The 16,252-nt window shown below is 45.7% G+C and overlaps 1 protein-coding gene across 6 annotated transcripts in view; it reads right to left on the reverse strand.

Annotated features, from left to right (window-relative positions):
* The window catches only part of Gpam (glycerol-3-phosphate acyltransferase, mitochondrial), a 53,310-nt gene that overhangs the window by 25,146 nt on the left and 11,912 nt on the right, over window positions 1-16,252 (reverse strand). For 4 of the 6 annotated variants that reach the window (XM_038333602.2, XM_038333568.2, XM_038333584.2 and 1 more), the window contains 2 exons: window positions 1,602-1,694; window positions 634-764 (listed from right to left, as the gene is read on the reverse strand). In XM_038333602.2, the coding sequence (XP_038189530.1) occupies window positions 634-735 (102 nt within the window). In that variant the 5' untranslated portion in view covers window positions 736-764; window positions 1,602-1,694. Of the gene's footprint in view, window positions 1-633; window positions 765-855; window positions 876-1,601; window positions 1,695-16,252 lie in introns of those variants that run through there. The other 2 variants (XM_038333576.2, XM_038333593.2) reach the window with 2 other exon arrangements.

Consider the following 16,252-nt stretch of genomic DNA (forward strand, 5'->3'; position numbering starts at 1 on the left):
GCACACCTTTAATTACAGCACTCGGGAGGCAGAGGCAGGTGAATTTCTGTGAGTCGAGGCCAGCCTGGTCTGCAGAGTGAGTTCCAGGAAAGCCAAGAGTACACAGAGAAACCCTGTCCCAAAAAAAAAACCAACAAAAATAAACAAAAATAAATAAATAAAATATTGTTGTAAATTTGTGTTGAGGTATTTTAAATATTCCATATTAATTTGAAATAGTAACCTAAGAAAATGCATGCTCTTTCAATTAGTTTAATAAGCAAGCTTCCTATTTTTAATGCTTTTAGAGTTTTCTTCCATTATAAAATTCACGCTTTCCCAATATAAGTTGTGGCGTGAGTACTGAAAGAAAAAGAATTTACAAGCACACCACCCAACACAACAGCCACTGTTTACACCTCCAGGATCTGCTTTGTATGCAATGTGATCACCATTTTGAAATTTTCCATCCAGGTTTTTTTTCCCAATGAATAGTAGTAAAAATTTTAAATTATTCTTAGACTGCAAAAACACACTTCTCACGGCTGAAGGAGCTCCCACAGCAGGAAGCAGATGCTGAGATTCTGCAATGATTAATCTCTACCTGATACAGGCACATAGTTGAGGTGGACTGTGCTGAAGGTGTAAGCTTACCCAGCCCTCACTGGCATGTTTACATCGGCCAAGGCTGTACTCTGATGAGCTGTGCAGGTAAGAAACGTCTATCGTGCCAAGCATCACTGAAGATTCATCCATGTCACCGCATGCAAGGTCCAATTCATGTGCTGTAAGAAATAAGTACTACTCAAGGAGGCATCCTGAAAGTGCTGATCTCTACAGGATTCTGCTCAGTAACTGGGTATCAGATGAACTGACAGACTAGTGCTGGAAGGCACTGCAGAAAAACTCCAGCGTGGTCCTGGAGTGCTCGCTTATCTGGCCTGCTGTGCTTATGTCTCTGTGAAGCCGCCCTGAGAGGAAAAGTCAACATTTGTAAACCAGTACTTCCTGAACATACAAGGATACGTCTGTACCCTTCAGACTCCTGAGCAACTTGTAAGAACGAACAGGTTAACGTCAGCATGCAACAAATAATTATTGCACTTTGTTAATAACTGAGCAATTCCTGAGTGGATGAAGACATACTTTTTATTATTTATTTGTGACTATGTATGCACATATGTGCATTTGCATACGAGGGCATGAGACCCCCTGGTCTAGAGTTACAGGTGGTCTGGAGGCACCTGATGCAGGTGCTGAGAACCAAACTCTGCTCTTCTGAAAGATCAGCAAGCATGCTTAACCATTGACCATTTCTCCGGCTGCAGCACAAGCTTACTTAGTGTGATACATGTTGTATGTATGGGTACAGGGTCGCTTTTTCATAATTTTTAAAGACTTTCTTAAACAATTTTTAATTATTTTAGCTATGTGCTATTTCTCACCTAGCACTAGATTCTCCTCTTAAAATGTACAGATCACCTTCGGTTAACAACGTTCTCTAACTTGTTAACTTGGACTCTGCAATCCCCACGTGGATTTGTTCCAGTAACTGTTTAGCCTCAAAACAGCTGCACCTGCATAAGCAACCAGCTGACACCAGAGACGAGTGAGCATCGCACCTGGGGGGGAAAGTTCTGTATCATAAAAATTCGGCTCTCAGCGACCAACTTCCGGTCCAGAATGGCCACACGACAGGGGGAGCGCACTCCTGCCTGAGAAAAGAAATGAGGAGATCAGAGGAGGAAAAGGAGGCTGTGCCAAGAAAAGTCCACGCCTTGCTTCTCCCGCCCCACAGGGTTTACCCGAGGTCAAGAAAGATTTTTTTTTTCTTACAGGACAGGGGAGAATTTAAAAAGAAAACACGTAAATCCCAAAGGGTCCAGACAGCTGTGCTGAGCAGGGCAGAATACGAAATCTGACAGTCTGGCACAGGCAGAGGCAGCGGCCCCAATCTGGAGTTTAAAGCCCCGCCTGCAGCCCCGCGTGGGAATTTGGACAAGTTAGTTAATACTGCATTAACTTGGGTTTCCCGTCTGGACAACGAGCAGCACCGCAGCCAGCTCGACCGGCTCGCGCTGCAGGGAAGGCAGGGGTTTCCACTGCACGCCCGGGACACCGTGGAGCGCACGGCGCTCGGTCCCACCCCGCGTGGCTGCTGTCAGCGAGCGGTCCCCAGAGCCAGCTGCTCGCGGAGCGCCCAGCTGCCTCGGTTTCCCCGGGAGGTCTGAGATGACAGCCCTGCCGCTGGCTGCACCGCAGTCCGGTCCCTCGAGCATTGCCGTGCCCACCCTGCCCGGAGCCCGGCCCACTTCAGGGGGGGAAACCCGGAGTCCGCCCGGGACACTTGCAAAGCCTCGGGCGGGCCCAGGGAGAAGGGCGTCCACGCACCTGTCCCCGCGCTCGGGCCCAGCGGCGTCCCGCAGCCGCAGCCCGCCCCGCGCTCTGCTCCACCCGCCCGGCAGCTCGCGCCTGGGCGCCCGCAGCTGCCAGCGCTTCAGCTCTGCGCCTGCTGCAGCGGCGCGCCGCGATGACGCCAGCGGCGCGCGGCAGTGACGTCAGGAGCAGCTGAACGCCGGGCTCGGCACAATGTGCTTGAACGAAGGGCAGCGTGCGTACTCTGAGCATGGGGAGTGAGCCTCATGGTTCCATGCTTCGTGCGTCGGTCGGTCCGTCTGTCTGTCTGCCACTTCCTCATGTGACCTCAGCTGACCTGGGTGCTCTCACCAGCACCAGACCCCGTGGTGGAGTGCGTGTGGGCTGTGTGGGTTTAGGTACCTAAGCGTGATCTGGCCCTTTTACGAGACATGTGAGAGTCAGCTGAATTTGTTACGAATGTGGAGGCAAGGGTTCCAAAAGGCAGCTTTGTGAAATTTCTGTGAGTGGCTGATCCTCAAAGAGGGGGGAAAATGAAGAATGAACAAGGTAAGGCTTGAAAGATACAAAGCCGCCAAGGCAGCAAGAGTCAGCTTTTTTCCTTTTTGAGGGATAGTGCGCAAAACAGTGTATGCGGCGATTGTGCTAAATGACCGTGTTCTGACTTCCGAGGGTGTTGAGATGTACATTCCAAATGCTCTCACCACAAAAACTGCTAAGTGTTTAAAATAATGGTGTGCTGATTAGCTCAGCTTAGTTATTTAGATTGTACTCATAATTCATAACAGCCCCTCATATGTGTGTTTATATGTACATAAGCTATTATGTATGCATTTACAATTAATACCTTTTTCAGAACCGCTTGAAGAAATTCAGGTCAAACATTACTTCACTTGAGCTATTTAAACAAAACACTGGGCAGGAAGGGGCTCTTTTGCAATATTTGCCAGAACTATTGACGAGGCCGATGGTTATCAAAAGCATTAGTAATTTAAAATGGAAAAGATATACCACTCAACACACCTTAAATATAATCTAGAATCTGGGAACACACATAAATAAGACATGGTCTGTCCTCAAGTCACTGCTGTTGGTTCTTGTCCATCTTGCATGCTCTCACCCTAATCTTCTCAAACCTTTGTGCATGAACAACCCAATACAAACTCAGACATAGCTCCCTAGTATTGAAATTCCTGGGCCCACACATCAGGCCTGCACCTGGAGGCCCCTCTTTCCCCACTCCTCCGCAGCAGTTGTCCCTTCCATGGTCCTGAGACGGGCTGTGCCACTCCTACCAGCATCCTGTGGTCCCTAAACTAGTTCTCCAGGCCTTCCCTATTCTCTCGGAGCCTCAATTAGCACACTCTACTGTGATGTCTCAAAGATTAACAAGCACCAAGTCCTAGGCCCTCATCAGTGCGTGTGATAATTCCATAAGGTTGCAAACTCATGATGCCAGAGCCTTGCACCGCATAAATATCTGAAGCTGAGGCCCAAGAACAAGACTTTCAAGCCCATCTGAAGGAGCAGATATTCTCTTCTGGAAAATAACCCCAGAGATTGGAAATGGGTATTCATACAATAAGCACTATTGGCCTTCTTGAGGTCAAAGACCCCACTGTCCTTTAGCCTCATGTGTACCTGAGCAAAAACAGGAAACACTTCACTAAAGGTCTGGAGCACTGTATATTGGCTAATGTAATTAAAAATATAATAAAATATTATAGTAAAATATAATAATAAAAGAATAATGGAAAAACATGAAATTTTGTGCATAGGATACTGGGCCCTAACAACAAAACAAAACATGAAGGGAAAAAAAATTTTTTTAAAAGCCTTAGGTAGAAAGACTGACACAAAAATTCTACACTATAAGCAAGAGGGAAAATATGTCATACGTAAAACTCAGTTGTGTGGATTCTTCTTGCACAAGCGATACTGTATGTGTCAATGTGGGTCGCCATGCCAAGAAGTCCAGGTTACTTAATGAAAATTGTTTTGGAAACAGGTGACTCCCTAAGCAATCTATTTTATCAACAGAGTGAATTACAGTAACCAGTCCAGCCAGTCAAGATGGAGCAATGCGTGAATTCACTGCCTGATGTAACATAGGAAAAACCAAACAGGGAGACATAAAACAATGACAGTCACACACCAGACATCATATACTGAGATGGACAGTCCAGGGGGAGGGAAGCAAGTGAGTAGAGCCCCCATCATTAGGCTGATTTATCACCTAGAAAGAGGAGGAACTCAGGAGTGTAGGTAGACTGAGAGATCATGTCTGTTGGAGTTGGTGCAGATTACCAGAGAGAAGAAAGCTATGTGGCACATGGAGCCATGAAGGCCTGCAGACCTCAGTCCAGCTGATTCCCACACATGTCAGGAAGCTATCCACGTACAGGGAAGAAGGACACATAAGCACATGAAGAGAAGAAAGAACACTCCCTGTGGCTTGCACAAGATAGGGGATTATTCTTGTTCCTACAAGTCAGAGTTAAAAGATTCTCAGTGGTCATACAAGACTGTAAAATGCCTGATCTTCAAAGAGTGAAAACCCCATAATCCCTGACATAAATGATCTCACCTCAGTAGCAGAGCAAAACTAGCCCTACAGTAAATTCTATTATGGTCCTATTTAACAGACCTTAAAAACCAAGCTCTGCCCCCAAACCCTTGATTTAATGGCTTTTTTTTTAAAAAAAAAAAGTATCTTAGAATAATGCATGAGAATACTTACAGGGAATAAAACATATTCTGTACCCTGTAACTCACAGTGAAATCCTCAGTACAGTGAAATTATTAGGTATGAAAAAGGAACAGGAAAGAGTGATGCATAGCAAAAATGAGGAAAGCGACAGCTGAGAATCCTAGAGATGATAGGTTAATTGCAAGCAGAATAGAGACAGGGAAAAAAACAAGCCACATCTAGACTGGGAGAGAGGGTGTAGCTCAGTTGGTAGATTGCTTGCTTAGGTTGTATGCATGAAGTCGTGTATCCCATACATAGAACCACACACCAGTAGGTGTGGAGACATAGATAGACTTTTAATTCCAGAACTTAGGAAATAGAGGCAGAGGATCAGAGTTCAAAATCATCCTCCACTATAAGGTGAGTTCAGTGCCTGCTGGGCTACAAGTGACCCTGTCTCAAAAAAATCTAAATCAAACAGACGTTATAAAATCACGTCTGAGATTTTTTTTTAAACAAATAAACACACACTTGCGATGAATTAAGAGCAGGTTAATTGTTACTGAAAAATAAACTGAATTCCTTTCAGACCCTGTGTGAGAACTACGCAGAACGCAGCACTGAGGAACTGGAAATAATGAACGCAGCATGGGGGACTCGAGGTGCCTGTGACTGGTGTCCACGAAAGAAAGGAGAATAGTAAACACTGAAAGATTCGTCTAGAGAAGACTCGGGCTACAAGAAACGTTACTGGTTTTCAAACAAAAAGTAAAATGCTGTAGATTGAAATATGAACCTATACAAAAGCATTACGAGACCTTAAGGACCCCGGGTAATGTTCATAGTAAGATCTCTTTAAAAGATATGGCTTTACAACAAAAATAAGAACAATGGAGGGGGCTGGAGAGATGGCTCAGCTGTTAAGAGCATTGCCTGTTCTTCCAAAGGTCCTGAGTTCAATTCCCAGCAACCACATGGTGGCTCACAACCATCTGTAATGAGGTCTGGTGCCCCCTTCTGGCCTGCAGGCATCTATGTAGACAAAATATTGTATACATAATAAATAAATAAATAAATAAATAAATAAATATAAAAAAAAAAGAACAATGGACTGTGGAGTTTACAGCACGCAGAACTAGCATGTCTGACAGCAGGGAGGCCAACCCCACAGAGACGGAAGGTAATGGTGACAGGACCAGAACCCAAGCCTTTCTCACACTTAAGCTCCATGTTTTCTCCAACATTTACGCTGCCTATTTAATGGTCCCTCTCCAGAAGGCTTCCCTTGGTGATCGACAGGAACATGCGTACATTTGTTCCAGTTATTACTGATCCACTGTACGCTTCTCCAAAAGAGAACAGTATTAGCTGACTTTTCAAAATCCAATCTTGTAGTCACTAGCCATGGCATCTCTTGTTCTAAAACACAACAATTATTCTACAAAATTCTAGTCAAAGAAATCAGTTGAATGACGAAGAGGCCTATGCTTCTTTTTTCCTTACTGTCTACTTTTCTCCAGGCTCCTTCTGGGTATTGAATTATTCAGAAACTATTTACAAAGCCTCTCCTTGATGCCAGGCACTCTGCTGTAAATATAGCTTTAACAGGACAGTGCTGTTCCTTCTCTGGAGGGTATAGCTGGTATATTTACTCAACTCCTGTTTATTGCCCTCCAGAAGATTCAAAGCTGGCGTTAGCCCTTTGCCTTGTGGCGTCTAGCCTTCTCTCAGCTGCTCTCCCTGAGCATCTATCTGTCCTTTCCCTCTGATTTTGTTCAGGGTGATCTTTTGCCAGGCTCTGAGAAAAGAATGAAACAAGACATCTAAGCCAATTAGGATAATCTCATTCCCGAATATTGCAACTATTGGCTGCAGCCAAGATGGTCACGTGACTTACTTTAGGGCAGAGTGACCTAAGAGAAAAGCAACTGTGAGGATTGCCCAGCTTTGCTCTCCCAGTTAAAGGGATACAGCAGACATTGCTGCTTCCCTGCTTCCCCGAGTCTAGCTGCCTTGATCGTCAGATCAGATCCTCACCTACTTAAACGACTGGCATCTGACAGTCTGTCCCTCTTGGGCAAAGCTACATCTGCTTTGACTTTCATCCTGGGCACAGTTCTTGCTGCTCGAATGACTCAAGTACATGAAAGAGTAAACAGAGAAGAGAAGAGCTCTAGAAATCGGCCTTGCTAGCCTGCAGGCTGGGAGCTGGCAGTGGAAGGGGTGGACGCCATCCTTTAGACATGACCTCAGGCCATAGGGGACAGAACGTTCCTCACTCACTCTGAGCACATTCACAGTGCTACAGGGACCTCACTTTCGCTGAACGTTGCTTCATCAGGGAACAGACACGTAGATTAAGCTCCAAATAAACCCAAAGGAGGATTTCCACGTTAGGTATGGTGCTGGCTGGAAACAGCTTGACTACATGATATCTTCAGACTGATGTACCTATCATATCTTTATTGGTTTAAATAATAACACTTCAAATCCAAACAATTCAGAGCAGAATAATGACTGGTCTGGCTCCTAGAGAATTCAGGATCCTCCAAAGTACTACACCGTGAAAAGTGGTCCCAGCCAACAGCCAGAAACCACTCGCTCAGCCTCAACCAGTATTTTCTTCCGAGTTTTGAAATGGGCAGAACAGTGGCTAGTGACCTGTAAACTTCTAGTCTCAGGTGTCGGACATTGAGCCTCCTTTAAGAATGAGAAGACAGACAGAGGCAAACGAAAGTCCCCAATACTGAAGCCAACTGTGGCGAAAGATAATGTCTAAGGGTGTACAAGGCCAGCGTTAATGACCGCGCACGCTGAATGGGGGAGGGTCTATGTGGCAAGGCAGGTTGGCGCAACAGCCTTTCAGTGTGGCCCTCTAACCTGCCTGCAATGGTCAGACTTTGGGGACCCTGACCTGGCACAGCATAGTGCCTAGCTGATAGGGTGAGGGACAAGGCTAACCATTAAGAAAGAAAACAAGGCAGAGAGTAGATGGACTCCAAGGCCACAGCCACTAGCTGTGCCTCAGGGTAGTGACTTAGTGTAAAAGAGAAACTGTCTATAGGCAAGCAGGGCAAGCAGTCGGTAACAGAGAAATTATCTAGTATGTCTTTAAAAATCCAAGCTAGAAATTAGCTAGTATGTCTTTAAAAGGCCAAGCTAGCTCACGCTTACGGAATGAAAGCTATTTCCTCTCTGCTCTAGAGTATACCCAGACTTAGTTGCACTATCAGGGAGGCCAAGAAGCTGCAGTTTGTGACAGAACACAGAAAGAACAAGAAGCTGCCTGACTGGGGTCTCCTGGCAACAAGACAAGCTCAAGAGAGCTCCACTTTCTCGCTGGAAGTTCAGCTGGATGGTGTGAGAGGAAAGTTGTCCGAAAACGGGGGTAGGGGGGTGGGGGATGGGCAGAATTCAGCACAGCCCAGACACTGAGAAGCAAACCGAGGGATCTAACTGTGCTTCAGCTATGAGGGTCCTCTCATCCGCTGCAGCGTCCCCGTCTAGGGAAGGGCGGGTGGTAGAAACTGAAAAGTCATAAAGGTCTGGTCCTGCAGAGGGAAAAGTTTAGTGGACCTTGACACACAGCAGTGGAAGAAGGATGAGAGGTGACAAACAAAACAGGAAAGATAAAAGAGGGATCTCAGGATCCATGTCAGAACTCCTCGACGGCCTCTTTGCTCATGTTCACTCTCAGCCTTGGAGTCTCCTCCTGTTCTATAACCACCTTTGCTTATCGTCTATGCGCTACTCTGTCCCACCTAAATCATACGATGAGCATCACAGAACTGAGAATCCCAGGCGAACCAGAAATCCTAGTAACATCCAGAGAGCATTTCTAGGTGGAGGGCTCCACACTTGCCCAGGGTGAAAATGACCTCCCTGTAAAAAGACCACAGAAAGTACCTGACCAGAAGCCAAAGAAACATTCCAGAGCCCCGCGGGAAGACAGAGCTGGAAATCTGAGCCAAGGCCAGTGAAGCTAAGAAAGAAGGAAGTTGCAGAGGAGGGGCAGAAGAAAGTCAGGACCAGAGCAAGCACGGTGTTGTAAGCTGCATTCTCTTTGAAAACTTTAAATTGTGACACATGATAGGGATGTCGTGATGGAGTCTGCATCTCCCTCACCTTGTTAGATTAGGTAAGAGCTGACAGACGGGTCTAAGGCTGTGAGCAGTCTGGAAGGAGGAGTGGGCAGTGGCTCTGCAGCTTTGATGTCCCCAGGGGCCTGCCTGGGGCATGCTAGCAGTGCAAGAGCTGGTGGGCAGTATGGCCACTCTGTAATCTCCCTCCCTCCAGCACTTGCTACTTGCTGAGCACAGTCCTCAGCACGTTGTAGGCACTGTGTCAGGCTGACCTCTCTCTCAGCCACGGAGCAGCCAGGAAAACACAGTCCATGCCAGAGAGCTCGAGAATGGCACTTTCACACGGAGAAGCACTTAGAAGGATCCTGAGATTGCTGTGTGAGGCAACCCAGATTAGCAGGAACACAAATCACTATGCCCCCAAAGCCTGGAGAGACGCTCAACTAGAACACAGGAAGCAGGCTGCCAAGAGGTGTCTAAACCACAGAACCACCACCCAGCAAGAGGACCAGAGCCTGCCTATCCCTCTCTCAGCAATTTAAACACTGGCTGGCCTTCTTATGAGCAAAATACAAGCTGCAGGGAAGCCTGACCCATCATTTCCTCAATGAGGAAGAGTCTGGGAGTGGGAAGGCAGGGGGAAGGAGAAAGAATCTGCTGTCCAAAAGGAAAATGGGGAAGCCTGTCCTTCCCACAGCCACACAGGCTAGGAACTACTTACACATCTACTTCCAGAGAGGGAAACTGAGGCACAGAGGGAAGATCAGGTCAAGTGAATGTAGTTAAGTGGCGGAACCCCCACACTAACTTTGATGTCTGGCTCTAGAACACATGGCCGTAAATCTTACATAGTCTGGTAACTAGGGCTGGGATGTGATGTCCTTAGCCTGAGAAAACAGATCCTTCTGTGAAGACCCTCAGCCTGAACAGCTCAGAACACTGGCACACACACACACACACACACACACACACACACACACACCCTTATAGCAGAATGTCTGAACGTTCTGTGAGGGATGTGGAGACAAAGAGCCTGCTTCCCCTACTGGATGTGCCCCTGCTTTAACCCTCTCTGACCCTCAATTCACCCACCTGGGTTGTTGATTCTCTAATGTTCGCTTACTCTTTGTATTATTTGGGAATGGAAATAATGTATACAAAATCATTAGCACAGTGTGAGCCATGAGTGGATTTCCTCAATGGCAGCCATCATTATACTGAGTAGAGATGTGCTGTGGATATAACCATAGTTCTTCGAGAGTTCTGGTCTCCAAAGATCTATGGTGGAAAGTATTTCTTGGGAATCCTCAGGGCCATAAATGAGAATCCTGTTCTCTTGAGCTTGGATTCCAACAAAGATTTTTCTCCAAAATTCCAAAGTTCACATAAATCTTTCAAGTTTGTTTTCTGGCAAGAATGCCTCTGGGTCAGTCAGGATAAGCTGAGTTATACTTCAGCAACAAGTGACTCCACGTGTTAAGACAACAGAGGTTAATTTAGGTCAATTCTGCATGTGTATTGGCAAATGGTTCTTACAGGGGCTGTGCTCATGAAGATCCCTGGGTGAGCCAAGCAGAAGGAAGTCATGTGTTGACAGGCACCTCACTGATTGTCAAGACTGGGGAAAGATGACCTTGCCTCTTCATCTACATATCGGCCTATTCATATTTTACTAGCTCTAGTAATCACACCAACCACATGGGGAGAGAAAGGAACAGCCCAGTTGATCTCCAGAACAATCAGTGGCAATTCTAGTTGGGCTGAGATAAAGCAAAGGCCTTAATCTGGGGTGAAGAAATTGAGGAGCTCTAAGGAGCCAGTGTTGCACATGCCAGCATGCAGGTGTGTTCTCATCTTTGCTCAGAACCAGGTCATTGCACCTCTGAAGACGGCACTTGGTTTAGGAAAAATGGTTCCTAAATATTGTTAAGACTGTGTCTCTGAAACTTGCCATTTGTCTTTGAAAGATACTAGGTAAGCTTTCTGGTGAATGTAAGATGCTGACAGAAATGGAGACTAGGCATCTGGTCTCAGAGGGCACCTAGGGGAACAGAATACCTCCAAAGGAAACTTTTCGACTCCTGCATGAGTTCATAGGTTATGGAGCAAGTTGAAGCTGAGTATAAGGAAAACCCCCTTCCCTTGACAGGACAAGCCACACCCTCCCGAATTCCTTTCTACCACTGGACAGACTTCCCTCCACGTCTTCTGCTGGCTCAAGGTTCTCCTCGGTTCCACCCCACACACTCTACTTATCAGGCCTAGGACACAGGCAACATTTAGACTTCTTTCCATAGCCAACCCAACATGAAGCCCCATTTGTGTTCTCTCCTGAGTTGCCCAGAAACATCACCCGTCTCTTTCCCTCCCCTCCTACTCTACCCTAGCCCAAGCCACCATCGCATATCTGGGAGGCAGAGCAGCTTGCTGCTGGGGTCCCCATGTCTAGTTCTGCCACCCTTTGCCTTTTCAAGCATCCTCTGCTCACATCATCCAAAACAAACATTTAAAAAGACAACACAGGCCATGTCAAACACTTATCCCTACTCCAACTTACCAAAATTTATTCAAATATCGTCTTAAATATATTCTCTACTCCGTGTCAAAGTTTGCCTTAACCAAGGTCCCTATCCTCATTTTCCTCTCATCCTTTCTCTGAATTTAGCTGCCTTGGCCTTTAGTGCTGGTGTGAAGGAGAAATGGTTCCACAGTCTTGGGCATTTGAACATCTGCCCCCACTCAGTGGCATCGTTTTGGGTGTTTCAGGTGTCACAGCCTTGCTGGAGGAAGCTCATCATGTGTGGAAGCCTTACACCACCTCCAGTTCACCCATTTAGCCTCATGCCTGTGGCTGAGGATGTGAGCACTCAGCTTCCTGCTCTGGCTGCCATCCCACCCCAATGGATCCTATCCCTCTGGAATCGTAAGAAACCCAAATAAACCCTTTCTTCCCTAAGTTGCCTCCACACCCCACCAACATCTGGGTCAGAGTTACAGAAGCAGTGTAAGTAGAGTAATGTAATGAGAGTGGGTGCTAGATCCCCAGAAGTGAGCAAGTACACAAGGTGAGGGGCCGGAGGCCCTGGACCAGAACAGTGGTTCTCAACCTTCCTAATGCTGTGACCCTTTAATACAGTTCCTCCTGCTTTGGTGACCCCACCATAATATTATTTTCATTGCTACTTCATAACAACAGTCTTGCTACTGTTGTGAATCATAATGTAAATATTTTTGCCAAAAGGGTCTCACCCCACAGGTTGAGAACCCACTGGATGAGAACGTCAGCCATGAACAAAGCCGAGTTGAGGATGGGAGCTAAACACACTTAGGTCCAAAAATTACAAAAAGACTTTTTAAGTATTTAAAGGAAGAACTAGAAGTGACCAGAGATGGTCTTATCACTATCCTTCTCTCAGTATCAGAAGGTCAGAACTACTTTGCATGTTTTCTGTTTCTGATGAGTTCAAAGAAAACTAGGACTTCACTCATTAAATCTAGCTGAGAGTAAGATCAACCAAATTTAATCAACACTTTTTTCTAGGGTACTTCTGAGAAAATTTGGTTTTATTTCTTTCAAAAACACAGAAAAGTTGAAAGTATTTCTTTTGGGAAACTTGGGCATTAGAAACATGCTCTATGCAAATGTCTTTGATTTTAACTTACCAATTTCCCAAAGAAAAGGTTTCCAAAGTAGAGTCAGTCATCAAGCGACTGTCACTCAAGGTGAAGAATGTGTCCGTCTCATCACACAAATCAGACACAAAGAAAAATGCAAATATGAAGTGAAAATATAGTCGCGTGTGGTCTTCATCAGATCTAGTCTTGCTGCCACTCGTCATGTAAGAGAGTCATCTCCTAACACAGAAGCAGCTACTGGGGGATGGGTTTTCCTTTATCCAAAGTCGGAGGTGCAGTGAGGTTTGGTCCCAGTTCCCTCTTGTCACCCCACCACTTGTTGGATCACAAAGCCAGCTAGTCACTCGGGGGGAAGAAACATCCATCTCATTGCACATGTTTTCTGTCTGTGATGCAGTGTGCCCCATTTATCAACGACACTGCAGTGACTGCATCCGAAGGCTCTCCGCAGTTCTGCCCACATGCCCCTGCTACACTCCCACGAGTCATGTGTCAGTGACACAAGAATCGTAGAATTCTGAGGAACTTCAGTCAACAAGTAGGTGAATAGATGTCAATGCGAGTGAGGTTATTTACAAGTGAAGTCCTCAGCGTAGCCCATCTAAATCTGTAGTTCACTTGCTCATTAACTACTGCACAAATACAATCCAAACCAAGAATTAATGATTATCTAAAGCCTCGGCAATTGATCAGACACTGGAATGAGTGGAATTTCAGCCTCTCAGAGGTAAGACTTACTTGATTCCTAGCTCCACAGAACTGGGACAAGCCCATGAACACTGTGTGAATTTTAAGTAATGGTAATATACCTAAAATAAAATTGCCTATGTAGCTAATTAACCTTATGTATTTAACCAGAGTGACTCTCCGACAAATTGTAATTAAGCAGAACAATCAACTGTCTGACCTCAACATGTGACTGGCAAACTTTTATTATTCTACAACCATGGTGGCACATATATGTATCCTGTTATTAATTAGGAATGTGCTTTGGGATTACAGCAAGGCATAGCTGCTGCTCAGACATGTCCAAAAGTATAATTATTCTGAACTCATACTTAAGCCTGGTCAACCACATATCCATATTTTGTGAAGGAATGTTGATGTAAATGCAGTTATGCAATTTGTTTTTAATTCTATCATCATCGTCTGTCATCTATCTGTCTATAGTAGAACTGTCAATCTACCCTCCCTCACTCTCTCACTTATTCCCCTTTTGCATCTGTAAAACAAAGCTTATAATAATACTAATTTATACTTGTAAGGGCTTAGAGTTAAAATATGGCATGTGTATAATCAAAACACTCATAAGGTTGAAGCAGGAGAATTACTAACTGTGAGGCCAGTCTGAGCTATATAACAAGACCTTATCTCAAAAATCCAAGAAAAAAAAAATATAGGTCTCTGAGACTGGCCCTGATATATAATAGATACTGTATTGTACCTTTAAGAGAACTAGAAAAATGATCCAGGAATCAGTCCCAGTTGCTTTCAGGGATTGTTATTGAGATGGGGGTATTTGAGAAGTATAATATTTAGATATTTAGAAGTAGGGCCTTAGAGAAGTGAATAGGGTTATATAAGGCAACAAGAGGGAGAGCCCACCCTTGGATCCTGGGAGCTTTTTAAGATGCAGGAAGGGATTATAGATACACACATAGCCTCCATGTTTCTTGCCATGTGACACCACAGGAGGCTGCCAGCAAGGATGCTATCACCTTATGTGGTCCCTTAACCTTACACGTCCAGAACTTTGAATGACATTAGACCTCTTTTCTTTATTAAATTAGCCTGCCTTGAGTACTTCGTTATAGTGACAAAAAGCAAATCATCCATACTTCAGTAAAGAATCATTCTGAGGATGGTGAAGATGATGGAGAAGAAGACAAGATAAAGAAGAAGAGAAGTTATCTAAATCAGAAGGTAGGGATTATGGTTCAAATGTGAATTGTCCCCCACAGGGTCATGTGTTTAAACACTTGGTGGTGCTTTGAAGAATGTTCTGGAACTATTGGCACCTAGGGCCTGGCTGTTAAATGTAAGCCGCGGGAGAGGCCTTCAGATGTTTAGCCTCATTCCACCACTGAGATTTCCACTTCCTTATGTACCAAGATGTCAATGAGCTGAGCCACCACTGCTGCCACCCCGAGCTGAGCCAGTCAGATACCACACCTTCCCCTAGGGTGAACGGCACCCTTCGCAGCTGTGAGCCGAAACAGAGCAGCCCTGTCTCTGTAAACTGCTTCTGTCAGACATTATGTCCTGGCAACAATAAAAATCGGCAATCTGAAAGGGCACCGTCCCTTCCAAGCAGAGTGTACAGTTGCTCTCTGTGACTCTGGCTACTGCAAGGCTATTATTAGCGGTTGTGGGGCAGCTGGGGTAACTGACGGTATCCAACGCTTTCTTTAAACCTCATACAGGTAAAATATTATCACGTAGGCCCTTCACGCCTGTTCGGTGATTCAGACAAAATAAAAATGCTAATTTGGGGAACCAGAGCCATGAATGCTTATCTGGTGGTCTTCTGTTGCAGGGAACCAATTGGAAGCTTTAAGATTACATTAACTGATAAGTCGCTTAAGTGCTCTACCTGGAGAAGCACTAAGATTCCTGATAAAGAGCCATTTCAAAGAGTTGCTGGCTTGTCCTAAAGATTTGTCAGATGAGTTAGGGCACTGTATGGAGAAAAGCCCCAGGAGATGGCTGAGCTAAGTGTGTGTGTGGTGGTGGGGGGCGGATTTTCACAACAGAGACAGGGCTTGTGAGGCCGCAAGCTCATTCCTGGCTCCAGCATGACTCATGCCAGCATCAAGGAGGAATAGTACTTCCTACAAAGGAGGCCACAGGCCTGCTTTCACTCTGTCCCATCTCTGTCTCAGATTTCCCTGATTCTGAGCGGTACCCCTTCCCCAGGGCACAGGCTCTCACCTGCTCTACCCCTGTCTGTCATTCTTTACCTGCCCCCTTGCCACTCTCCCCTCCCTCGGTGCCACCTTTCTTCTGGAGCCAGTCTAAGCTCGTCTGGCTCAGAACTCTGTGAGTCTGGCTGCCCCTGCCAGGATCATGCTTCCGCGAGTATTTGTATTGCTGATTCATTCTTATTTTTAGCTCTTAGCTTCACTTGCACTTTCTGTCCCAGGCTTGTCATCTTATTCGGTGTCATTCTGTTTTATTTTCACCACTTGCCCCTGTCTAAAATTAACCTGTTCTTTCCCCTTGCTCGCTTCCAGCAGAACGCAAGCTCAGGGAGGGTAGATGCTGATAGGTAGCAGCTGCCGTGCAGTGAGCAGTCACCCACACTCACATCGCTCGACGTCTGAGTGAATGCCCCTCAGAGCTACCACTTACTGAGACTTTCTTGGTGCCAGGCACGTGGTGTAGATTTCCATAAATACAGTCGCACTCAATCAGCCCAGATTTATCATCCCCATCGCGTAGATGCCAGATCCGTAGAGGGATTGTGCACCTTTCCCAATGTCACAGC

This window comes from Arvicola amphibius, chromosome 1 (genome assembly GCF_903992535.2).
Source record: "Arvicola amphibius chromosome 1, mArvAmp1.2, whole genome shotgun sequence".
NCBI classification, from domain to species: domain Eukaryota; kingdom Metazoa; phylum Chordata; class Mammalia; order Rodentia; family Cricetidae; genus Arvicola; species Arvicola amphibius.